At 53.8% G+C, this 23,065-nt stretch overlaps 10 protein-coding genes and 1 non-coding gene across 11 annotated transcripts; 4 read left to right on the top strand and 7 right to left on the bottom strand.

Annotated features, from left to right (window-relative positions):
- Positions 1-47: 47 nt before the first annotated feature.
- On the bottom strand, positions 48-130 carry PUNSTDRAFT_t78. Its single transcript has one exon. It is a non-coding gene; the product is annotated as a tRNA-Thr (tRNA).
- A 96-nt stretch (positions 131-226) lies between these two features.
- On the bottom strand, positions 227-1,625 carry PUNSTDRAFT_54021 (ketopantoate hydroxymethyltransferase). Its single transcript, XM_007386029.1, has 3 exons — positions 1,232-1,625; positions 482-1,178; positions 227-430 (listed from the first exon to the last, which is right to left on the bottom strand). Exons 1-3 carry the CDS (start codon positions 1,269-1,271, stop codon positions 247-249), a joined length of 921 nt encoding a protein of 306 aa, XP_007386091.1. The 5' UTR covers positions 1,272-1,625; the 3' UTR covers positions 227-246.
- A 134-nt stretch (positions 1,626-1,759) lies between these two features.
- Positions 1,760-3,197, top strand: PUNSTDRAFT_127318 (uncharacterized protein; the record flags this gene model as incomplete). Its single annotated transcript, XM_007386028.1, has 2 exons — positions 1,760-2,842; positions 2,899-3,197. 2 exons carry the CDS (start codon positions 1,760-1,762, stop codon positions 2,986-2,988), a joined length of 1,173 nt encoding a protein of 390 aa, XP_007386090.1. The 3' UTR covers positions 2,989-3,197.
- A 107-nt stretch (positions 3,198-3,304) lies between these two features.
- On the bottom strand, positions 3,305-5,152 carry PUNSTDRAFT_127317 (L domain-like protein). The gene is made up of 2 exons (XM_007386027.1): positions 4,143-5,152; positions 3,305-4,086 (listed from the first exon to the last, which is right to left on the bottom strand). The coding sequence occupies exons 1-2, from the start codon at positions 5,060-5,062 to the stop codon at positions 3,432-3,434; spliced, it is 1,575 nt and encodes a 524-aa protein (XP_007386089.1). The 5' UTR covers positions 5,063-5,152; the 3' UTR covers positions 3,305-3,431.
- Positions 5,153-5,686: 534 nt separating this feature from the next.
- PUNSTDRAFT_115143 (Krr1-domain-containing protein) lies at positions 5,687-8,228 on the top strand (the record flags this gene model as incomplete). The annotated part of the gene is made up of 8 exons (XM_007386026.1): positions 5,687-5,792; positions 5,854-6,042; positions 6,101-6,153; positions 6,208-6,662; positions 6,716-6,946; positions 7,000-7,235; positions 7,293-7,711; positions 7,767-8,228. 8 exons carry the CDS (start codon positions 5,687-5,689, stop codon positions 8,226-8,228), a joined length of 2,151 nt encoding a protein of 716 aa, XP_007386088.1.
- Positions 8,229-8,427: 199 nt separating this feature from the next.
- On the bottom strand, positions 8,428-9,938 carry PUNSTDRAFT_145159 (uncharacterized protein; the record flags this gene model as incomplete). The annotated part of the gene is made up of 5 exons (XM_007386025.1): positions 8,428-8,458; positions 8,508-8,731; positions 8,782-9,225; positions 9,280-9,700; positions 9,751-9,938. 5 exons carry the CDS (start codon positions 9,936-9,938, stop codon positions 8,428-8,430), a joined length of 1,308 nt encoding a protein of 435 aa, XP_007386087.1.
- Positions 9,939-10,347: 409 nt separating this feature from the next.
- Positions 10,348-12,001, bottom strand: PUNSTDRAFT_145158 (uncharacterized protein). Its single transcript, XM_007386024.1, has 5 exons — positions 11,782-12,001; positions 11,306-11,729; positions 10,813-11,253; positions 10,548-10,759; positions 10,348-10,490 (listed from the first exon to the last, which is right to left on the bottom strand). The coding sequence occupies exons 1-5, from the start codon at positions 11,958-11,960 to the stop codon at positions 10,406-10,408; spliced, it is 1,341 nt and encodes a 446-aa protein (XP_007386086.1). The 5' UTR covers positions 11,961-12,001; the 3' UTR covers positions 10,348-10,405.
- Positions 12,002-12,195: 194 nt separating this feature from the next.
- On the top strand, positions 12,196-13,835 carry PUNSTDRAFT_72093 (initiator tRNA phosphoribosyl transferase; the record flags this gene model as incomplete). The annotated part of the gene is made up of 5 exons (XM_007386023.1): positions 12,196-12,328; positions 12,389-12,429; positions 12,493-12,605; positions 12,665-13,632; positions 13,681-13,835. The coding sequence occupies 5 exons, from the start codon at positions 12,196-12,198 to the stop codon at positions 13,833-13,835; spliced, it is 1,410 nt and encodes a 469-aa protein (XP_007386085.1).
- Positions 13,836-13,892: 57 nt separating this feature from the next.
- On the bottom strand, positions 13,893-14,995 carry PUNSTDRAFT_115140 (uncharacterized protein; the record flags this gene model as incomplete). The annotated part of the gene is made up of 6 exons (XM_007386022.1): positions 13,893-14,157; positions 14,212-14,304; positions 14,357-14,504; positions 14,557-14,633; positions 14,690-14,904; positions 14,951-14,995. The coding sequence occupies 6 exons, from the start codon at positions 14,993-14,995 to the stop codon at positions 13,893-13,895; spliced, it is 843 nt and encodes a 280-aa protein (XP_007386084.1).
- A 3,361-nt stretch (positions 14,996-18,356) lies between these two features.
- On the bottom strand, positions 18,357-19,525 carry PUNSTDRAFT_90283 (ER lumen protein retaining receptor). The gene is made up of 6 exons (XM_007386021.1): positions 19,405-19,525; positions 19,267-19,335; positions 19,061-19,217; positions 18,738-18,995; positions 18,586-18,681; positions 18,357-18,531 (listed from the first exon to the last, which is right to left on the bottom strand). The coding sequence occupies exons 1-6, from the start codon at positions 19,424-19,426 to the stop codon at positions 18,495-18,497; spliced, it is 639 nt and encodes a 212-aa protein (XP_007386083.1). The 5' UTR covers positions 19,427-19,525; the 3' UTR covers positions 18,357-18,494.
- Positions 19,526-19,651: 126 nt separating this feature from the next.
- On the top strand, positions 19,652-21,317 carry PUNSTDRAFT_54017 (uncharacterized protein). Its single transcript, XM_007386020.1, has 5 exons — positions 19,652-20,239; positions 20,300-20,589; positions 20,650-20,775; positions 20,855-21,103; positions 21,166-21,317. Exons 1-4 carry the CDS (start codon positions 19,903-19,905, stop codon positions 20,960-20,962), a joined length of 861 nt encoding a protein of 286 aa, XP_007386082.1. The 5' UTR covers positions 19,652-19,902; the 3' UTR covers positions 20,963-21,103; positions 21,166-21,317.
- The last annotated feature ends 1,748 nt before the right edge of the window (positions 21,318-23,065 follow it).

Genomic DNA, 23,065 nt, shown 5'->3' with positions numbered 1-23,065 from the left:
GTCGCAGTCCCAGTTCCCAGATCATGTTCGTCGAAACAAAACACAAATGCCGCTTGGCTGGATCGAACAACCGACCTTGTCATCACCTCGCGGGTACGAGTGACACGCACTACCACTGTGCTAAAGCGGCGATGCAACGTCGCCCCGGGCAATGTATAACATCGGTGAGCCGCCGCTGGGTGGTTTACCCATACAATATTATTATAACATGTACAGGAACATATACGGATTACCACTTTCCTGCATTCAGCTGGACTGCGCGCCCCTGCCTTCCCTGGCCTCCATCTCGAGGAACCTCTCCCACTCACCGGGATCCATCGCATAGCTGTGGTCCTCTACTGAGGGGAAGCTTCGGTCGCGCACGGCCTCTCTGTACGCCTCGACACCCCTTTTCACCTCACTCCTCACGTCCGCAAATCGGCGCACGAACCTGAAGTGACATAGATCAGCATGTTGGCACCGCTCCAACAACGCTGCGTACTTTGCTTTATGGCCCGACCAAGTTCCCATCACGTCGTCCCACACGAGCACCTGCCCGCTTGTCCTCGGGCCCGCACCAATCCCGATCGTCGGCACGCTCAAACGCTCCGTCACGTACTCCGCCAGCTGCCACGGCACGGCCTCTACTACGATCGCAAACGCGCCCGCCTCTTGCACCGCGAGTGCGTCGCGCACCACACGCGCCGCGGCAGCGGCCTCCTTCCCTTGCACACGGTATCCCGAGAGCGCGACGTGCCGCTGCGGCTGCAGACCAACGTGGCCCATGACCGGGATGCCCACTTCCGTCAGGCGGCGGACGGTACCCGCTAGCTCTGCTCCGCCCTCGAGCTTGACAGCCTCAACAGCGCTGCCTTCGCGCAGGAGGCGTACCGCGCTCCGTACAGCGTCTTCCGCACTAACATGGTATGTCCCAAACGGCATATCCGCCACCAAGAGAGGGGCTTTCGACCCGCGTGCGACCGCGCGACAGTGATGCAACATCTCGTCCAGCGTTAGCGCGGTGGTGGATGCGTAACCGAGGCAGACCTGAGCGAGCGAGTCGCCAACGAGGGTGATGTCGGCATCGTACGAGTCACACGCTAGTCCGGTGGGGTAGTCGTACGCGGTAAGCATAGTTATCGGCGTCTTCGAGCGCTTCATGGCATGTAGCTTGGCAATCGTCACCTTCTTACGAGGTTCTAAGGAGCATACGTGAGAGTTTGTATTGTCAGGATGGGATAGATCTGCTCACGCGACGATCCCGAAGGTGCCTCCTGGGGCCGCACACTCATCCATCGCCGCGAACATCCGAAGATCGTTCTTGTTACCGGTCGTCGTACACCAGCCAGCATCGTGAATCCGTCGCCGAGGGGAGCAGGTCAAAAAGCCGGGTATGCATTAGCCGATCATTCCATACGCTGAAAAATCAGTGAGGCGGGGATTTCCCACGGCGAGTGGGGTGAGTTGTGAGCGAGCTGGAACATCGGAGGTTCGCCCTGGGCTGCGCGTTCGACATGTTTGTCGCCGGTGGTCTGCGACGGCCGTGGTCGACGGCAGCGGACTGGTGAGGTTCCGAGAACGGCGGGAGCGCGGTCCCGCATATCATGAGGCGCGCTGCACGTGACGCGAACGCGTGTGCGGAGTCTCGGGCGTTGACTGAGTCTATGCGTTCCTCCCACCATCGCGCGCTGCAAATCCAATCCACTTCTGAGTCAAACAAATGGCGACAGCCACTCGCAAACGCGCCCGCAACCCGATCCGAGCTGAGGATGATCAACCGATGGCAGACGAGACAGGGCCCCGAGATGTCCAAGCGGATTCGTCTTTACCACCTTCATCCCCTCTTCCCACCTCCTCGGACCCCACTCCTCCCCAACACGAACAACCTGGGCTGCGTTCGCCTTCCGAGGATGACCCCTTTGGGTTTTTTGCCCTCGAGAAGAAACTTAAGCGCGAGCGCGAGCTAGCGCCACCCCGACCAGTGCTTCTCGCGCGTGACTCGTCCGTGCAATCCATACTAGCCACCACCGAGCACGAAGATGGCCGACTGTCATCTTCCGACGAGTCGATGAGCGACGACGAACCCATCGATCCCCTCGTCACCCCCCACAAACCCCATCGCAACCGCAAACGCAAGCCGCTCGCCTCGCCGTCGCTTTCGCGCTCTTCCTCGTTGTCGTCCCATCCATCCATACCTTCTTCTCCGTCTCCCGTGAAGGTTTCCGCCGGTGGCCCATCTCCTGCGCTCGTGTCGCCTTTCGTCTTCACTCGCGGTCGACCTAGCTTTCCGCAGGGGGCTACCTCGTCCGACGCGCCCCTAGCTACAACGGTCAAACGTCCCGCGCCAAAGCAAACTAGAAAGGGCAAGGAAAACCCTGAACCTTCGTTTCATGACGCGAAGAGGGCGCCGAGCCGAGTGGAGGTCTTACTCCCGAGGCGTGCCAGTAGGCGTGCCAACGCGGCTGCGGAGATAGCCCTGCCACCGACCGCAACGACCAAACCAAAGGTGAAGGGTAAAATCAACAACACTGCTCCCGCGTCGAAGAAAGAAAAGGCCCCTGCGCGTCGGAAGGCGCCCGCGCGGGCCGCCAAGCGTCGCCGAGCTGACCCCGATGAGCAAGTAGACGACGAGCAGCTTGGCGACGACGAGAAGGAGGGCAATGGAGATGACATGTTCGACGAGGTGCCCGAGGGACGCACCACGCGATCCAGAGCGAAAGTCAAGGCCGCCTCCGGAGCGCCTAAGCGTGCCCCCAAATCTCGCGCGGCGCCCAAGCCGCCCAGTCGCGCGCGTCCGGCCCGCACGCTTCGTCCCCGATCTGACGAAGGGCCATCATTTGTCCTCGACTCCGATGTTCGAGAGGTAAGCCTCATTCCCTGCGCATATATGTATGACTGCGGTGCTTACACGTAAACCAGGAGTTCGAGCAAGAGAAACAGAAACGGATCACATACTTCGAGAAACTGAAAAATTACCAGCTCGAGACGGAGGCCGTTTACGTTGTATGATTGCATGATTGAAGGCTGAGTGCTACGATGTATCGATAACTTCAGTGCGACGACGATGCTGTGTCATATGCTCCCCTGTATCATCCGTTGGAAATCGGCGCTCTTATATGCGCCCCCCAATTCCTTTTGCTTTGTGCTTCTCGGCTTTTAAAGTACATTATATATTGAGATACATTCATCTATCTATCTAACCGCGATGGCCTATTGCTATGCTACAACTAATGAGTGTGTGCGTGATGTACATTATCAAAATGCAGTTCGAGTAGTGAAGGATGGAACAGTCCAGGGTATATCAAGAGGTAACAGGTGTAACGGGTGTGGTGTGGTTCGCAGAACGACATAGGAGATGGGAAGGAAGTATAGCCAATGAACGGAGAGGCCGAATTAGGTTGATACGATGAGAATAGACAGAGCAGTGAGAGATAAACATGAAAAGAGAGGGCTCATGTGGTCGTGGAGAATTGGCAGATTCCGCACCCAGAGCCTTGCTGCAGGCCGGTTTGCTGCATCTGGCAGCTTTGCAGCGTCTGGCTGGAGCACACGCCTGACGGCGGGCTGCCGCCCAACGCCGTGTTGTTGCTCACGTCGAGCGTCGCGAGCGAGCCGGGGAGGTTGGGCAGAGTTCCCTGCAGCCCATTGGACGACAGGTCGAGGTCGGTGAGCGACGAGAACGACGCGATCGACGACGAAAGCGAGCCCGACAGCGACGCGGATGGAAGCGAGAGCAGCGTGAGCGAGCCCTGCAGCGAGGACGAGGACAGGACCGGGCTGAGCAGCGACGTCGCGGGCTGGTTCTTGACGACCAGGCTTCGCAATGGCAGCCCGGCAATCTCCTGCGGAAGGTTATCGCCCATTTTGCCGTTGTTGACGAGCGTGAGCGTGGTGAGGTTGCCCAGGGCCGACACGAGGGAGGAGCTCGGCGCGCTCAGTGCGCTATCCTCGATGTCGAGCGAGGTGAGTTGTGTGAGCGCGTTGAAGGAGGAGGGGAGAGAGCCGCCGGGAACTTCGCCGTTGCCGACAAGCGAGAGTCCACGGAGGCCCGTAAGGGCGCCAAACTCGTTCGGGATCGAGGCGGGGACGCCGGGGAACGTAAGGTTCCTGAAAAATACATTAGCACAATAATTCAAGCCGGGATCCTGGCAGAAAGGTCTCACAGTGAGGATACGCGACCGTAGGAATCGCAGTTGACCTGCTGCCACCCGCAGAACCCGGTGTCCTTCAGCCATCCCCAATTCGTGAAGCACGTCTGCCCGGCGTTGTCCGCATCGTCGAAGAGCGACTTCAGCCCGCAAAATTGGACGGCGTTCTGCACCTGTTGCGCGTCTTGCGGGGAAGATATGGAGAAGTTGAGGGGAACAGACTGCAGCGAGGACAGACACGTGGAGCAGGGGTACGAGGACGGGTTGCTGGGGGCGTCCACGGTGAACTGAGAGAGACACTGCTGAGCTGCAGCGGAGAGAGTGGCGGGAGACGTGGAGGAGGACGAGGTGGAAGAGGATGTGGAGGTCGAAGACGAAAAGAAGGATTTCTGCACAACGCGGACGTTGACAAACGCGAGGTCGCCGAGAATGAGAAGGCAGATGATGATGACTATGATCCGCCACATCCAACGCTTGCGCCGAGCCTGTTTCTTCTCTGCGGGGTTAAGGTATTCGTTGTGCACGGATATGTGGCGCCTGTCCGTGTACGAGTTGTCGTACGACTGCTGCTGCTTGTGCACGGTATACAGCGGCTTGGGCGCCCAAGGGGAATGTTGCATAGGCAGCTCGGGTTCCTTGCCCTTGCTGCTCCTGGAAGCTGGGGCGCTGGATCGCAGGTCGAACCAGACCCGGGCGACCTTCTCGCGCAGCGGCACACGCGGGGTGTGCGACCCGCTTGAATCGGCGCCAGCGCCACGTAGACCCGCCTCAAGATCGCGGCTCTGGCCTCGTCTCTTGGCTCGGAGGGGCATGGCGGACGATCCAGATGCCGCCGTGTCCTGAGGCGATACGGGAGAGAAACGAGACTTCTGCACGGGTGCGTCGCGCGGGGGAACAGCGATGTGCAGCGGGCGACGGTCCGGAACGTAGGACATGGTCGGAGTCCCCGGTGGCGTTCGGGGGGTGTCGAAAGAAACAGTAGGTGGGGCAGATGTCGGGGTGGAAGACCTAGATATAGGTGCGGGCGGGGGTGGCCTGTACGGAAAATCAAAGTAGGACATGGGGCGTGGCCTGGTCGTGGTAGTCGTGAGTTGTGGTCAAGAAGAAAGGGAGCACATATTCGGCCGCCCTGTGTTCTTTATGGACTGCAGGCGGAGGCATTGTGCTCGGCGACGCACAATTGCAGACGCAACAAGCACCTCGTCAAAGGGACAATACGATGTGGCGGTGCCCTTCCATTGTCCTTGGAGCGGGACCCCTGGGACCGTAATATGATCCACGGGGTCCTGTGGCCTACCCGCAGTGAGGCCACCTTAAGCTTGCACAGTTCTTAGGTGCATACGAGGGTATTTCTTCAGCCTGTCATTCGGAAGGTAGCAGTAGGTTAGTACCCGCAACAGATCCGCAACAGGGACTGAACCCGGTCGACGCGCTCCTGAGCTGCGCCACGTGAAAGTCCGAATTTGACGTGCAATTTGACTTCGTGCTACATTTTGCTGTTCCTCGAATATTTCTGGTGTTTAGTACTCCGTCTGTCTACTATCACCGCGGGCGACGATATGCTATCCGACAGCGAGTCAGAGCACGACGATCTCCAGATTACGATCAACGAGCACTACGCGAAAGCCTACGCTCACCGCAAGGAACGCGAGGAGCTACAGAAACGTCCGTTCTTCCTCCTTGTACCCAGGTCACGTTCTCTGATTGATATTTGGTCACTCCATAGTCAAGGACAAATACGGCTCAGACTTTGACGAGAACGAGCTTGAAGCTTCCGAAGATTCAGAGGACCTGGAGTCGGAGGACGAGGATGGCGAGGAACTCACCCCCGCGGTGGATGCTGCCATATTGCGCACTCTAGCAAGAATAAAAAAACGGGATCCTGCTATATACGGGAAGGATAACATATTTGAGGGTATGCACTACCATATATGTAATGTCTGCTGTACGCTAACTTCGTCTACGATCCTCAGAGGAACACAAGAAAACCCAGGACGTGTCCATTGGCAAACGGAAGAAAGAGAAGGTACTCGACAGTTCATCAGTGTTTGCGACAAGCACCGATCATGCTATGACATAGAATGCAAAGCCCCTTACCATCCGCCAACAAAACCTTGAATCCGCCCTGAACCCCACTTCCCGCTCCCCTTCCCCGCAGCCACTCACCCACGTACAAGAACAAAGCGCGCTCCGGGAAGAAATTGTTTCTGCCTTTCACACCGCTGTTGCCGATGATGCGAGCGAAGAGGAGAACGACCTGCTCGTGCCGCGAGAGAAGACAAAGGATGAGATTGAGAAGGATGAGGAGGACTATCGGGCGTGGCTGCAGAGGGAGGTCGGAGCGGACTTGAGGGAGCTGGTGACTGTCGAGCCTGGGGACGATGAAGTTGGGGAGGGACCTGTGGAAGAGGCTGAAGAGGAAGGCAAGAACAAGAAGAAAAACAAGAAGGATAAGAGCAAGAAGGATGGCGCTAGGAAGGTTGTGAAGGCGAAATCTGCGAGCAAGGAAGACGCTGATCAACAATTCCTCCTGGAGTACGTGCTGCACATCGCATGCCATCGTTTCCACTGTCTCATCAAGTTCATAGTTATATCCTCAACCGCGGCTGGATTGACCGCTCATCCCGCCGTGTCCCAACCTACAATGAAATCACGGGCGAAATATCCTCCTCGTCAAAGACGAATGGTATATCCAACGCCGCGGACGATACCCACGATGCGGATGCGGATCACCCGAATGGCAACGCGCTCTCGGAAGACGAATTCGAGGAAGTGGCTGAACAATTTGAGACGTCGTACAACTTCCGCTTTGAGGAACCGTACGTTTGCCTTGCTCGCATCTGGGCTGCTGATGATGACTCCTTGCTTACAGAGACGCGGGAACTATCAAAACATATCCTCGTAATCTAGCCTCCACCGTTCGGCGTGAAGACACGGCCCGCAAGGAAGCCCGTGAGAAGAGGAAGGCGCGCAAAGAAGAGGAGAAGCTCAAGAAGCGCGAGGAGGTGAAACGATTGAAGGCGCTCAAGATGAAAGAGCTCAAGGCGAAGTTGGAACTGATAGGCAAAGAGGCCGGGAGGACGTGGACGGAGGCAGAAGAGGAGCGAGGTCAGTGCGCTGCTTCATTCTGGTACAGAAGCTGAAGCAACATATCAGCATTACAAGCGTTGGATCTGGATGCAGATTGGGATCCGATAGCACACGAAAAACAGATGGGTGCACTGTACGGTCAGGAAGGCAGCGACGAGGACGGTGGCGACGTAGATGGGGAGAAGCCTACGTGGGACGACGACATCGACATCGACGATATTGCGCCCGATTGGAATCAGAACGAAGCTGGGCCCAGTCATCTGCACGACGGTGTGGATACGTCGCAGAAGAAGAAGAAAAAGAAGAAAAAGAAGAAGGATATGGAGGGTGGAGATGAAGTGGACGCAGGGGTGGACGTTGACATGATGGACGCCGAGAGAGTGGAAGAAGGTGGAGGATGGGACGATTTAGTATGGGATGGCACCGAGGAAATGAGGAAGAAGGTATGGGATAAATACATGGAGGAACTTGACGCGATGGAGTTCAACGATATGGCATGTCTACTCTTGCTTCGCTACGTATTAACGCTTACTGAATCGAGATATTCAGGTTGGTGACCTGCCCACCCGCTTCAAGTATACACCCGTTCAACCGGACAACTTCGGCCTCACGCCCGCCGAAATCCTTCTAGCCACCGACGCCGAACTCAATTCGTACGTCGGACTGAAGAAATTCGCACCGTACCGCACGAAGGCAGCGAGGAGGTGGGACAACAAGCGGAACGAACGTCTGCAGGAGCTGCGGAAAGGGCTAAAGGAGCGCGGAGCGTACAGCATCATCGAGGGCATGGGCTCTCGAGATCGAGATGAGGACGGAGAGAAGAAGAAGAAGAGGAAGGGTAAGAAGGAGCGAATGAAGGCGAAAGCAGATGCAGAAGGCGGAGAAGATGAATCAGAGGAGAAGCTGCTGGGGAAGCGGAAAAGCCTGGAGCTAGATGCAGGTGCAGAGGAGGCTGCTTCGACGGAGAGTAAAAAGCGGAGAAGGCGGCATAAGAAAGCTGCTGCTGAGTGATACTTGCGCATGGCTTACGGCGCGCAATGTGTGCTGCGTCTATATACCACGGAGAGGTTCGCTGGTGCATGCATTGATCTGATGGGCAACAACTTGGGTGAAACGATAGCAGGAAGCTTGTGTTGTTGTATGGGTAACAGAGCACAGTGGCCGCCGAGACGAAGTTGTGCTAGGAGTACCCCATCTGCTTCTGCATTGACTAGGTAGTGCTCTTAGTAGCCCAGTATAATCTGGAGGTTAAATGAGCACTGCTTCCTCTAGTACGCAGAAATAACATACCGAGGGAGATTCAGGTGCACAGTGTCGTCGTACGTTGGAACAGTTTCTGTCGTGAGGAGGTCTTGCAAGCTGGGCAGATTATCTGTAGGAGATAACCAAGCGGTATCTGCCGGGGGCGGAGGCGCAGGTGGTGGACAGCGTGCCCGAGACGAGATTTTGATAGGCGCATAACAGTCCAATATGTTCCTGAAGCCAGCGACGGGCACCCGAATGTAAATGTAGTGCTGTGCGCTCTATGTTCAACCCACGATCTTATACTGAATTTCCCACTCACCTTCAATGTTACTCTTTCAGTCTCAAATGACGGAGTGCACTTGAAGGACATGGCCGCGTCGAAGGTGACAGAGCGTTCGTAAACGAGTTTGCCTTCCTCATTGCCTGTGCCAGCGGCTGGGACCCATTGCGGTTCGTCGATGGTGATACTGATACTTCCAGGCGTGCCAGAACGCGATTTGCCAAAGCCTGCTAAATTTCGGGTCACGGTCTCCGCGCTCCAATTTTCTGCTGTTATCGTAGATCCTGCTATCCAATGGGTTTCCTGCACCAGTCGCATGGTAATCGCAGAAGGATCTGTAGGAGGAGCAGGGAAGAGCGTAATCGGAACCTTCGGAGCTCTCCCACAAACGGTCTTGATGGGTTTGGTTCTTGTTGTGATCTTCAATCGAAAAGGAGCACTCGTTGTCGTGGTCGGAAACGAGTGTACGTCGGGCAGAACGATCTGGAACTCCATGAGAAAGGCAGTCCAAGCAGATCGTTGACGATTAGAAAGTACCTCCGCATGCACAGTCGAATGCCGTCCCCATATACCTCGCCTTACGAGTCTCTTGAACTTGACCGATTTCGAGCTCTCTGTCAAGCTCTGACCTAGGGTACCGTCGACATCGACGTCCATGGGCGATATTTGCGGGTACACGGCGAATGGCAGATGGACGCGACAAGAAGGCTTGGATTGTCCTTCGCGCAACCCGGATACCTCAACACCGTAAACTACCGCAGCAAAAGTGCCGACATGCCCGACCCTGTGCGAAGGTGGTAGGTCCTGCGGTAATTGAGCGCGGAAATGCACGCGCTCGAGACCGGACGTCGTTGGAGATGCGGACGACGCCGTCCATACGCGTTCGCTATGGCGGAAAAGGGGATTCTTCGTTTCCCACACGGTATGGGAGTTGATAGACGTGTCTCGAGAGATCCTCCTGTGAATTGGTGAAGTGATACAAACTTTGGAAACACCAGTGAGGCGTACGAAGTAACTAGGCCAGCCAGGTTGATCTCAATGGCGTCGATCTGCCGCTTCAACACACGAGGAACGTTGATGTCCACGAAGCATTCCACATATTCGCCGGCGACGAGAAGACCACGTCCCGAGCGATCAACGACATGCAAGGCCAGAGGACCAGCGGCGGCCGTTCGCACCAGCCCAGCTGCAGGCATAGTACCGGTTGCCATCTCCTAGTCCCTGGCAAACGAGATAGAATATTCGCACTTCAGACGGGTGCAGGCGGACATTCTCGTTATATAAGTAGTCCGATGTTCCCAGATTATGTAGCTTGAGTCGCTGCCAAAGCCGCGTGCCTGTCGATTAGCGCCGGTACCGGCATACGCAGCCTCGCCTATGATTCGTTGACAGAGTGAACTCGGCCTGTGTAATAGGTATGGCCCGGAAGAAAGCGGGAAGGCGGGGCGAGGCGAAGCAGACACCACACAACTATCGTGGTCCGTATTGCATGGAGAGGTAGAAGAACCCAGGACAACCATGTGACACGTTGGTGCATTACTTACGGTGTGAGGGCACGATGCAAGAGACTAAAGTATCCAGCGCTATGTCATTTTTTGTATCAGGGGGAGTTTGTCAGAGTTCGTTCTTGACTACTTGACAACAATCGTATTCCAGTAACAAGTCAAAATTTCTCCTTCTCGGCTTTCTCCGCGCAGTCTTTCTCGTCTTTCTCGTCGCTATAATGACATTCATTGTCCCAGTACGATCTGAATCGGGTGAGGGTGAGATCAATTGATATCTGGCGGACGAGATAACACGCTCACGGCGGCAGATCGAGGTTCGTTATTTCGTCATAGTCTGGAGCGCTTTGCTGAAGGTCGAGCGACGAGTATGCGGGCAAAACGGAAACCTGCAGCTGTGCTGGAGGCGCAGGAGGAGGAAGTGGACAATGAGCTCTAGATGAAATTTCAACTGGCACATAGCATTTCAGGTCGTTCTTGAGCCCCGGCACGGGCACGCATATGTGGACGTAATACTGCGAGCGGAATGTCTCGTCTTTGTAGTGAACGTGTGCGTGGTTTGGCTCACCTTGCATGAAGTTCCACCAGCTTTGAAGGTAGGGGTACAGTTGAATGCCATAGTCGCGTCGAACGTGACTGTTCGTACGCAGACGAGCTTGCCATCCGTTGTGTTATCGGTCGGCATCCATTGCGGTTCGCTCACACTGATCTTCGTGCTCCCAGGCGTGCTGGATGGCGATATACCGAAGCCAGCTAGATGTGGAATGGTCGTCCTCGTGAACGAGTCCGTCTCCTCGCGCACGGTTCCTGCTGTGAACTTGACGTGTTGTTCCAGTCGCAAGGTGATGGCAGAGGGGTCCGTGGGCGGGGGAGGGAAGAGCCCCGTTTGAACCTTCGAAGTCATTTCATCGGCACCGTTGTCCTTGATGGGTTTAGTTCGCGTAACGACCTTCAACCTGAATGGTATGTTCGTCGTCGTTGGAAGAGCAGGTATGTCAGGTAGCGATATCTGGTATCCTATCAGGAAGGCATTTCTAGCGAAACGTATTTGGAAAAAATACCTCCGCCTGGACGTGCGAATAGTCTCCCCACAGTCCTTGCCTGACTGCCTTCTCGAACTTCCGCGTTATCCAACCCATCTTCCATCCCTCGCCTAATGTCCTACTGGCGTCGATAACCTCTGGTGTCCCTTGTGGGTGCACTGCAAATGGCACACGAGCCTGGCAACGAGGTCTGGCTTTCCCTGAGCGCAGCCCGAATACTTCGATACCGTAGATCACTGCAGTATTGTGGCCCGATCTCCCTCCCTTATACGAGGGAGGAAGGTCTGTAGGTAGTTGCGAGCGAACAATGAAGCGCAGGTAGCCAGACGGCGCGGGAGAAGCGGAAGATGCTGCTGTCCACAAGCAAGTTCTTTTGCTGAAAATCGGTACCTTAGATTGATACAGAGTATCGACATTGGGATGGTGTTGACGGGAGATTTTCCTATCGGGCTTGAGCCGAGATAACACAGAACAGTAGAACTAGCGAGACTCACGACTCTACGTAACCAGTAACGTCAACCTCGACAGTGTCGATCCGTTGCTTCAATGCTTGAGGGACATGAATCTCCACATAACCTTCGATGACTTCGCCAGAGACTCGTACATCACGACCTGAACGGTCCACAAGGTACACGGTGAGCGGACCAGAGGAGGCGGAACGAGTTGCTGCCATATGCTACAAGTCGAACAGGCAGGATACCGATGCTTGAGGCCCTTGTCCATGGCCGCTGTGTACAAATATGGTCACTGTCCTCATTATGAAGGCGTGCGATAAGCACTGGTTTGCGTCGTGCGAAAAGGCGCTTTCACCGTGACTTGCGTGCTGCAACGGCACAAGCTATGCAATCTGGTTCGCGTTTGAAGATCCGTTGACAGAACGTGTAAACTGGCAGCGCCCTCTGGACAGAATGAACCTCTCTGAAGCTCGAGACTTTCTCCGCAAAGAATCTCTCGATATATTCAACCGCCTCCATTCGATAGATCACGACGTGCGGTTCGTGCAACAGGTACATGATAGGTATCATGACGTACCTCTGGTTCGTGAGTCATGCTGGTTTGCTCTGCCTGCGGCAAACGAAGAGACTGACACATCGTGGCCAGCAAATCTCAGATGCGGAGCTTGGTACGCGGATCCTCGGAGAGTGCGCTATCCCACAACTCGAGTTACCTATCCAGCACAACTGAGCGACCCGCGGCTTCCGTAGGCGAGCATCGTGCCAGCGTACTTCAAATCGACGGATGGACACACCAACAATTGGAATTTCAACTTGAGGAGGCCTAATTTGCATCTCCTGCCACTTATTCAGGAACATACTGGGTGCGTCCAGTTTTCCTCGCCGAAATGTTCATATGCTTGACAGTCCATGGAACTTATAGGATAATTGTTGTGGATTCCACTCGATCAGGAAAGCGTATGCCAGACGCGTTGTCCAAGACCGTGCCTATCTGGTGTGCAGTGATCAATAGGGCCCTTCTTCCTTCGCAATCCGGTAAGCAGAACGATAACTGGGACACGAACCTATACACGCCCCCGGGCGTCGTCAGCCCTTCCGAACATAGCCACATCGAGGCGTTACTCGACGGATGGGCAGAATCTCTACGGGCCTCGTCATACGAGCTGCACAAGCTTAGGCTCCCCCTGCGGCCCATCTGGATCACACCATCGACCTCTGTTTTCCCTGATATCGCTATTGGAGAAGGCGCGCCGTTTTCCCCGGTCATCTGCGTCTCGGCTTCCCAGTATGTAATTGACGGCGTAGAACGACGCGGGCTAGGATTTTCCTATGTTCAGGGATCCGGGGACGACCACGAACTTTGGGGACAAGGTCTTACTCCCAGCATGTTCTGGGCACATAAGGAGGATATTCTATCCAAAGCGCGTTCGGAGCTTAATGAAGTCGTGCGAAATATCGTGAAGCGATCGGCGCCATACGGACCACAACGTACGATGCGTTCCCCTACGCCTATCGCCAGGGTCCAGGGTCGTATACTCCTGTGTGCGCTCTCTGATCTCCCAGAAGTACCCACGACGGAGTCTTCACCAAAAAGCGAAGAATTGTGCTACGTGATAATCGACCGTCTTGACGCATCCGACTTGAAGACGGAAGCTTCGACCCAATGTCTCCGCATCACAGCCCGCCCCGGGAAACCCGGACAAGCCGGATTTCTGCGGAAAGTTCTACCGCAGTCGACCACGTTCGTCGGGGAAAAGCTACGAGCCGGACTTCGCATCTGCATATGCTGTGAAAGCGGCCGAGACCTCAGCGTCGGCGTCGCTCTCGCGGCAATCCAACTCTTTTTCGACGACAACGGCCAATTGATTACTGTCGGGCAGCAATCTTGCTGTGAGTCATCCACGTCATAATGCGGCCTCTACCTCATACCATCTCAAGGCACCAAGAAGACCATCAAAACACGATTAGAATGGATTATCGCCAGCCGAGCCGAAGCCAACCCCTCTCGTGCCACCCTTCAACGCGTGAACGAGTTTCTTCTATCCCCTCCATCTTTCTGGCAGTTTGAGAAGATGGCATCTCATCCGGTCTAGTCGTCTATGCTAGGAGTTACGCACATCTCTGAAGACGTTGTGAAAACTGGGCCGACGTTATCTCATAGAGATCCTTGTGATAGGCGCCGTGGCATACACAATTATCCGGAATGTCCCTTCGACGCCACGGTCGTACGTCGATGGAACTAGCCAATACGTGCCCGCCGGTACTGTAGTCGATGGGAGTAGCACACCGCATGTCGCGTCGGAGTAGGGTCCCGAGGTCGCGATATGTCGCGACAACGTTTGACTCGACGTCGCAGGAAAGAGCGTCAAGTTGAGCGGGACAGGGGGCGCTGCTATGAGGAGCTGCAAACGAGCACTGCGAGCGATTATTAGGCGGGAAGGCGACGGAGGCATGGTGCACATTACTAACCTCAACTGGGTGGTCGCGCTGAGATAAATCTCACACTTCGGATTAGATCCATACATAGGACTGTTCGGGCCTCCGCCAGCAGAGTCTCCAGCCCTGATCCGAACTGGTCAGCCCTCGAAGACGATCAATGCGCACTGCTCCATACCATTCCCCTCGGACCACTTTGGAATACATTCCTGCTCCTTCTTGGGGTATTGGTTCGAGGCGCACGTTCTCCGAGCATTCCACCAAGAGCGTAAAATGACCGAGGTGCTGCGGTTCAAAGGCAGAAACGATCACGGTATAGTCTCCAGCTGTAGGATCGAGCTTTTAGACAGACATAAACATGACGGACGGAGCACCTACGTTGCAACGACCTGCAAAGGCGAGCGAAACCGTACGAGTACGAACCGGACGTTGCTACAATATCGCTTTGCGTCAATCTGCGTGCACGGAGATCAGCCCCATATGCCGTACGAGCATCGCCCAAACGACTTACTCGAATACCCGAGATCCTCCACTCCATACAATGGTGATATTCATCGGCATCGACTTTTGGGCTGATAGTGTAAGGATTACATTTGCCGATAGACTGGTTGATTCTGTTTTGGAAGGGAATACTCTCGGGACTCGTAGATGATATTGTGGATTCAACATGAACGTGGGATGCAAATTACTTCCTCCAGCGTTCTTCGCCGTGAGTTCGCCGTTGATCTACAAAATGAGACACCAACACCATAGTCGGAGGACCTTGACTCACAGTTTCTTCATATGGAGTGGTGTGTTCGTCTTGAACCCAATCCATGGGAGGATGGGAATATACGGCAAGTGTGAAAGAAACGTCGTTCGATTCTCCGTCGTAGAGAGCAAATACGTTCAATGTGCCGCTTGCAGGAAAGATTGTCTTTGCCTGTGAGTGCATCCGATGTGAGTTGGAAGATCGTTCTGTCCGCTGCGTACGCACCAAAACATGTGGACTATTGGTGAAGGTGAGCTAAGAATGAACTGATGATGAGCGAGGAAGAAATGTGAACTAGTGCAAAGTAGTAGTGACCTGTTGCGTGATTTCATGAATATGTGCACTATCCAATGCGATGTCGTCCTTTCCCAACACACGCAGGGCAATGTAGTCAGACTTGCGTTTTGTGTCCGACACATGTCGAGTCAAAAGTATCCACACTTCGTCGGATTGAGCGTGCGTATCTCTAGTGGGGCGTGCAGCACTTAGGCGACGCTTTAGTCGGTGATACGAGCCTGTGATGTCTGATCAACAAGAGCGCCGAATATTGAGATAGAATCAGTTGCCTCGAAGACCCCTTCTTGTCGCACTGCCCGCTGGTTTTCGCCACGAACTATAATCGGTTTGAATATGTCAACGCACATCTCGTTTGCGCAAGCTTCCCACAGACATACCCATGAAAGAATAGTTCATGCTCAAACATAGAAGACTTCCAACTGGCGTACACGCTATGAAATGTTGCGCAGACGCTTTCCCATGACATTTCGAAAGATCCTGTTCGAACGATTCAATCTATGTTCGAAAAGTAGCTTACTGTAGAGACTGAGCACTCACGAGAATGCCATCCCGAGTGCAGCTCTTGGGCATCCGCATCGTGTACACGTTCCGGCATCCACGAGTCTAGTAGGGTAAAGACCCGCTCCCCACCTTCCTCACGCACGTCTATTTATAGCGTCAGTTGAAGCTTACAAATGAGCTGAACGTTATTGACCGATAACGGCATAGCTGTGTGATGGAAGCAGCTCTTCTGCAGATCCCAAGGCACCCTCCAATGTATTCATGGAGAAAGGGCCTTGATCCTTCGGTGGACTACCAACGGTCAACATGCAGGTTCCTGCTTCCCAATGGCGTCCATGAGAGAATTATATGATTTTCCCATGACGGCGAAAAAGACATACCGGTCTTGAAGCCCTCCGATATCCGCTGCCAGGTCTTTTCTTGCCTAAATCCGGAGCTGGAAAGCGATCATCGACTGCTATCATTCTACAGTAAATCACGCATACCTTCGTATCTCGATATGCTCCGGTATCCACCCCGTAAGCATGCTATGGAGCAATATGTAGCCCATAGTTTCATCCTTGGAATAGCAGCACGTACTGAAGATCGATGCAAGAATCCCTGATGTAGGATACGCGGCATCAGCTGGGTATGAGCGTCACGAAGACGGCAAACATGATCATGGTACTGGATCGCCGATCCCATTCCTATGATCCACGGCGATAGAATGGGATGACTATTGATTCACTCACGAGCCGAGAAAATCATAGCCACCCATGAGCTTCATATACTGAGAAAAGAGCAATGCCGCAAGCGTGTGAGAGCTGCGACACTATATGCACGATGCTAAGATGAACGGCGAATTTGTAGCTGCGAACACATCGACGGGCGATCCGTTGTGTCGTAGTGACGGAATCTGCAATGCAATGCATGGCAGTAAAGGTAACTCACCGCTTTCTCAATTAAGGCAGGCCATATTTCTCCTCTCTCGGAGAACATACCCATCAATCGAGCGTGCACCATCGAATCGTCTGGATCTGCGCTTTGATTCGTCGTCGATTCCGATTGATTGCTTTCATCAGCATCGTATGAGAGGCAAGGGAGGAAATCATCGAGTGCTGCATATCACCAGTGCATCGTATCAGTCAAGGATCAGCCATATCGACGAGGTGCGTACTGATCTGCGAGGACGACGATTAATGTGAAATGGTCACTCGGTCGGTCAGTCCGATTCGAAGAGCAACCTGTAGATGTAGGAACTTGGTTGACTCACTCGTCTCCATCCCCCATTGAACAGCACGCGAAAGTCATGCCGGCCATTATGACCTGATGTCGTTGACTGCACCAGAGTAGGGAGTAGCTAGAATGATGTTCAGATTGGATTCATCGCATCAAGCGCAGATTGTATTGGCAAAGAGGAGATCGGTGTAGAGGGTGTCTGCAGTATTGCGATGTGTGGGGAAACACGCTGACTCACATCCGAAGAGAACATTCGCCAATGCTGAATGATGACAGCAAGTGAAGCGACAAGGGAACAATCCTCTATGGTCGATTGCATCACATGTTCAGGGGATATTGGCTTGCTGAGTCCAATCGCATCCTCGTTCGTGTATCTATTCCTAGACGTTGTTTGGATAGAATGCCGGGCTTGTTCTCCTGGGAACATTTAGAAAACAAGTGACTCGCCAAGCAATAGCACACACCAGAGTACCGGGAGAGTTCAGTTGCACGCAGCCAAGAAACACCTCGGCCAAGCTGTGACTGTGATAAAGACGGAAGACCGTCTGGATCCCTGCGTGAAAGAAGGTAAGGATACAGTGAGCCAAGTTCAAATACGGGGATAGAACGGGAGACGTTTGAGCCCCGATAGGATGTCAAGAGGGTCATTCAAATCCTCCCATCGTTGATAGGAACTACTACCTACACGAATCCACCGTCCCCAGATTTCAAGCTCGTGGATTGGTCGGTCCAAAGGGGATAACGCAGGCCGTTGATGCGCGAGGATTGAACTAATACTCGGTATTGTTCGGCTAAAAATTACATGATTAATCATGGTGCAACTGAAAAAAGTGATATACTTGCCCTCTTCATACACGTTCCGTATGACCGGCTTGAGCTCATTCGAGGGGCGGCTGGCCTTTATCCGCTCGGCTCGATCCAGGCAGCGTTTCGCCTCTTGTTTGCACTTGTCTCTAACTTGTATATCTTTACCTGTGATCGAGGCGTTTGTGGCCGATGAGTGCGTGAAGGTGCGGCTCAGATGTAGATATGCCTGCGCCGCATTGATATAAAGCCGGAGCGCTTGATCGTAATCTCTCGCTAACTCGGCTTTAGCGCCTTTGGCATACGTTGCCTGCGATGGGTCAGAGAGGTCACGATGGTGGAAACGAGTTGTATATACCTCTGCTTCCTGCAGCGACATGTGAGTTGATAGTCGCCCGCAATATTTTGGGGTTGTCGGTGGTACAAGTCAAGTAGCAAAGGGTCAGTGCCACAATGCGGTCCGGCATATTACCACGCTATTACTCAACGGTCCGACTTCTCCGAAGCGAGAGGAAGCAGCGAAAGATGCTTCACGATTCGAGACCAGCCCCTAGCACAGCTAGCATGAAAACACGAAAGAGTACATTTTTATCTCGCTCAGTTATAATGCCTCGGCGAGGATAACATTTCCAAGCAGCCACAAGACGGCTGTCTACGACGAATTGATTAATAAGGTCACGACGAGTACATGACATGCGAGTCTATCGCCAACTCCAGCAACCGAAGGATGAGTCTATGTCATATATCATGCAGGAAGCTCAAACTTCTGGCCTTGAAGTACTCTGAAACACGACGTCAACTCTATGCGCGCCGAAACACGCCAGAACGCAACTCACTTTGTGAAGTATACGTAGAAGAAGTCGACGTAGAGGCCCGTTTGGACGAGGCCCGCCGTCACCGCTATGGGGTCGATGGTATCCTCTGTCCACCATCTATGCGATGACCAGTGGGTTGGTAAGGAACTCTCGCGAAGCGAAGGTCGTCGTACCGGTAAATCCAGTTCGGAATGTACAATGCCCTGTATGCTCCAAGCGCCGCGAGATAATGCGTGGTGATCGTCTCAGCCTCTCCTGTGCGCTGCAGCATGAACAGTTGCGGTAGGATCGCGACCGACTCCAGGAATATGGAGAATGACCATAGGATCTCCGCGAAGGTAAACCGGTAGTGAAAGATGAGACCCAAGATCAAGCACGGAGCAACCAGGTATTCGACCTTGAAGGTGTCGATAGACGGGTCATGGGTTGGCCTAAACATGCAAAATACACAACACGTCATCAATGAAACAAGAGGACGCAGAGACCGCAGGCGTACCGATACTGATACTTCATGAGGTAAAGGATGTAGCAGCTGCTGGCAATGAAGAAGAGCTTCATCAAGGTGTTGTACAGCGATATGTATGCGGTGAAGATGTCCAAGTAACGGGCGAGGAAGACGACGACATATAGGGCCTGAGTTTTGTACGAGATGCCTGGACGTGCACGTCAGTCACACGAGCGTGAAAGTAGCAGTGCACACACCTCTACATGACCGCGTCGTTTGAATCTTGTGCAGCAAGATTAGAATTGACGCCAAATGCGACAAGTCGCCTAGTAGAGTTGCGGAATGTCAAAACCAGAAGTCGCCACGGTGATTAGGCCTGAACGCCGCCAGCGTACCGAGAAACCGAAAGATATTCATTCTGTGGCACCAAAAGGCTCTGCCGTTTGCTCGACGTCTCCAGATCTGCAGGCAAAGTAATAGTCGCGAAAGAGCAGCAGGCACGCACACCTACGCAAGACGCAGCGCAGACGTGGAGGAGAACCGGACCCCCCTGCGACGCCTAAGTAAAGAAGGGGTCGGTTAATGTGGGAATGCTCCTAAAATAGGGGACCACCCCGAGACTCCTCCACCTCGTTGCCCATGGCGACCTCTGCGGCCGAAGCGCAACAAGCAATATAATCCTCCGGAGCGAACGATGCCAGCTCAGCCTCGTCGACGTCCCTCGTCGTTCGTCAGGAGCCTCCACCGCCCGGTTCGGTTTTCTCTTCTCGTCGCTCCTTTCATCTTTCTTTCGCGGCGCGGTCCGTTGGGTAGCTGGCCTATCCACTAGTCATCCAATCCATCCGAACCCGCACGCATTGTAAATCAACGGAAGAGCTGGCCACCACCACGGAATGCATGCGGCGCATGCTCTGATACATGTCTACGCGTGCGCCTTGTACTTGACCATCCGCGCCAGCGCCCTGCCTCTCGTGAGCGTAGCATTGGTGCCTCGCAGAGACGCTATCATCAATGTCCTCCCGGACGGAAATGTGACCGTCTTCAACCCGGACACCCAACTGCCAATACCCCAAGGACCGGCTACCGACGGCGCTGGGGTGGATTTCTCGGTCCCCGCGGTGCTTTGGATTGCATTTTCTGCGATTATTGGCGCTCCACTGGCACTTGCAGGTGTTAGGTTGGCGAGGTTCACTACCGGATGTGCCCTCGGGTTGGCGGGCGTTGTGTGTTGTGAGTTCTCTCCCTCGCGGGTCATGCCCTAGTGTCTGCGCTTATGTTGTCCGTCGATAGCGTGGGCTGCAGTGGTGAACACCATTGCTGCGAATGGTGTGGCCGATCTTACTCTCACCCTCATCGTCTTCGCTTTTTTCGCGGTGCTATTCTCCCTCGGACTGCTGTCGCGCTTCCGCGCGGCGTCTCTTGCGGTGCTTGCCATCGTAGGCGGATTGTCCCTCGGAGTGCGAATCGCTCTCCTAAGACCTGGACTTCTGGTGCCCATATATGCGGTGAATTGGGCTATAATCGCTTTACTCGGCGCAGTAGGAGGTTTACTGATGATCTTCAAGCATCGAGTATCCGTTGTGAGTCATTGAAATCAATACTAGGATAAGGTTGTGCTGAGAAGAAACCGCTTTCCCGAGGTGCTTTCCTCTGCCGCCACGGGCACCTTCTTGATAGCGCTTGGAGTCGATCTTGTCCTCAACAAGCAGGATGGCATGAGTCGCGGCCTTCGCTTTCTATTCGACAGAAACACGTCTCATTTAGCGGTGAGCTTTCACCATAGTATTTCGTACATATCTGCGAGTGCCGCTAGAACATCGAGGTGCTGATCTATTGCTTTCGTAGGATGTGTTCGAACATGACTACAAACCGCGGCCAAATACCCAGATTATCTTGGCCGCATCGCTGGCAGCTGTGTACGTGAGCATTCTCCACGTTCGCGAAGCACCTTAGCGAATGCGCGTGGCAGTCCCCTCCTCGCTCTCATGCAGCACAAGATCTTCCCGCAGCCTTTTTGGAAACCCAACGATCAAGACATCGGCGAACTTGCTTGGATACGCCGCAGCATGCTCAGTGACAAGGAGAAAGGTGCCGGTGAGCCTCCATGTCCCACCATGCTCGAGTCTGCAAAGCTGATTTCGGTCGGCTGTACGAAGTATCTACGCCAACGGAGGCAGCTGTGTCGAACCGCCATTGGAGTACAGTGCTGGGGGACACAATGCGCGGATATAGGCAAAAATTACCCAGTAGATTCAGTATGTGAAACATCGTGTGTCGCCGCATGTCAGTGAAAGAAGCCATCCACGTGATCGTCACTTTGGTGATGTTATGGGGATGATCGGCGCGGATCGCTTAAAAAGAGAGAGCATATATAAACAGGAAGTCCGCCACACACTTCCGCTGTTTTCCAACCCTGCCCCATCTCTCCGCCCCTCTATCGTAGACACCATGGGTGTGCTACACATGGATCCCAAAGATACCGAGGACAACCAAGGCAGGACTGCCAGTGGGTTTGCTTCCAGCAGAATGAGCCCTGAAGCAAGGAAGATCCTCAAAGGTCAGTGGCCCAGGTCATACATGCACCTTCACGTGTCAAGGCAAAGGCTCAATATTCCACTTGCAGACTTTTTCGCCCACAAGCCGTATCCAACGACTGTCGAGAAGCAAGAACTACTCAAGCTCATAAATCCATATCATCCACATTACACTACAGCAAACATATCACAATGGTTCAATGCCACACGACGGAAGAAACGAAAGGAAGGCGAGGGACGTGGGGAACAAGCAATAGCTTCCTCTTCCAAGCAACCGCGTACGTTGTCGTCACTCTGAACCTTCGACATACACTTCACCGATGCCACATGCCAGCAACCGCTTCGGGTCTTTCGCCGGAAAGCATAGCCATTCTCGACACACTAATCCGAGCTACCCCAAACCCAACGGTGCAGGAGCTCACCGCGTGGGCGAATGGCATAAAAGCTTCACCCGGGGATGTATTTGCATACTTTGCCACGAGGGGAGCACTGCCACCGAATTCCAAAATGTCTCCCAGCTCGGAGCTACCTTTCCGCCTCCCTACGCCTGCATCATCAACTTCACCAGAGCCAACAAGAGTCAATAGTCCATCTCCCCTCAGGGATATCAAGTCAGAACCATCACAGCCTAATACCCCTACCTTACCCGATTCCCCATTTAATGGAACATACCAATGGCCTTATACAGAAACACCCGAGCACACACCGCCAACGGAAAAGACCTGTCATGAACGCTTAGTAATGACACGCAGAATAGAGTAGAACCTTGTAGAAGGCGCTGGAATGCGCCTGAAGGTTCTAGGACTTGTAGTGACTCAGGTTATGACTCGACTGTGACTCATAAGGAACATTGTAGAATAGTATAGAACGTTATGGTAGGTACTGGAAGGTTCTAGTACAGTACTTGTATAGTAGTATATAAGACGCTAGCTGAAGTCGATGGACTTCAGCTCGTCCATCTGTTATACACGCCCTTAGCGCTATAACGATTGACGGTTCGGTTACGGCCTCTCAGTACTAAGACTAAGACACCGCGACCACAACAACAACCCCCACTCGACCTAGTGCGCCTAGAGTCTTAACTCTCACGCCTAAGTCACACGACACAGCCTAGACTACAACGACAGACTTTACGCCAAGTCTAACAACCACGACGGTTCGGTACCCGCCTAAGGTACCACGATCTAGGGGTTCTTACACTTGGACGAGCTCTTACGCTTGTCTACTCTGTGTCCTTGAAACAAGACGGATCGAGGATTTGAATTTGAGAAGGGAGAGACGATCTTCAGGGAAGAAGGAGGGTTACAAGAAGAATACGCGAACCCGAGTTTCACGTGGGTCACGAAGAGGATCACTGAAAGGTTACGCCCCGGTCTTAGATACGATACCAGAAGAAAACTCTTCTGCATCGAATTTAAAGACTCGACAACAGCCTATCTCGCGATCCGGATCCGAGACAACCAACCAGTCGCAGAATACCAATACGAAAAGGAGAGCGGTTTACTCACCGTCGCTAGAGCAA

Source organism: Punctularia strigosozonata, assembly GCF_000264995.1.
Source record: "Punctularia strigosozonata HHB-11173 SS5 unplaced genomic scaffold PUNSTscaffold_10, whole genome shotgun sequence".
Classification (NCBI taxonomy): Eukaryota; Fungi; Basidiomycota; class Agaricomycetes; order Corticiales; family Punctulariaceae; genus Punctularia; species Punctularia strigosozonata.
This window is presented reverse-complemented; position numbering and strand designations above follow the sequence as displayed.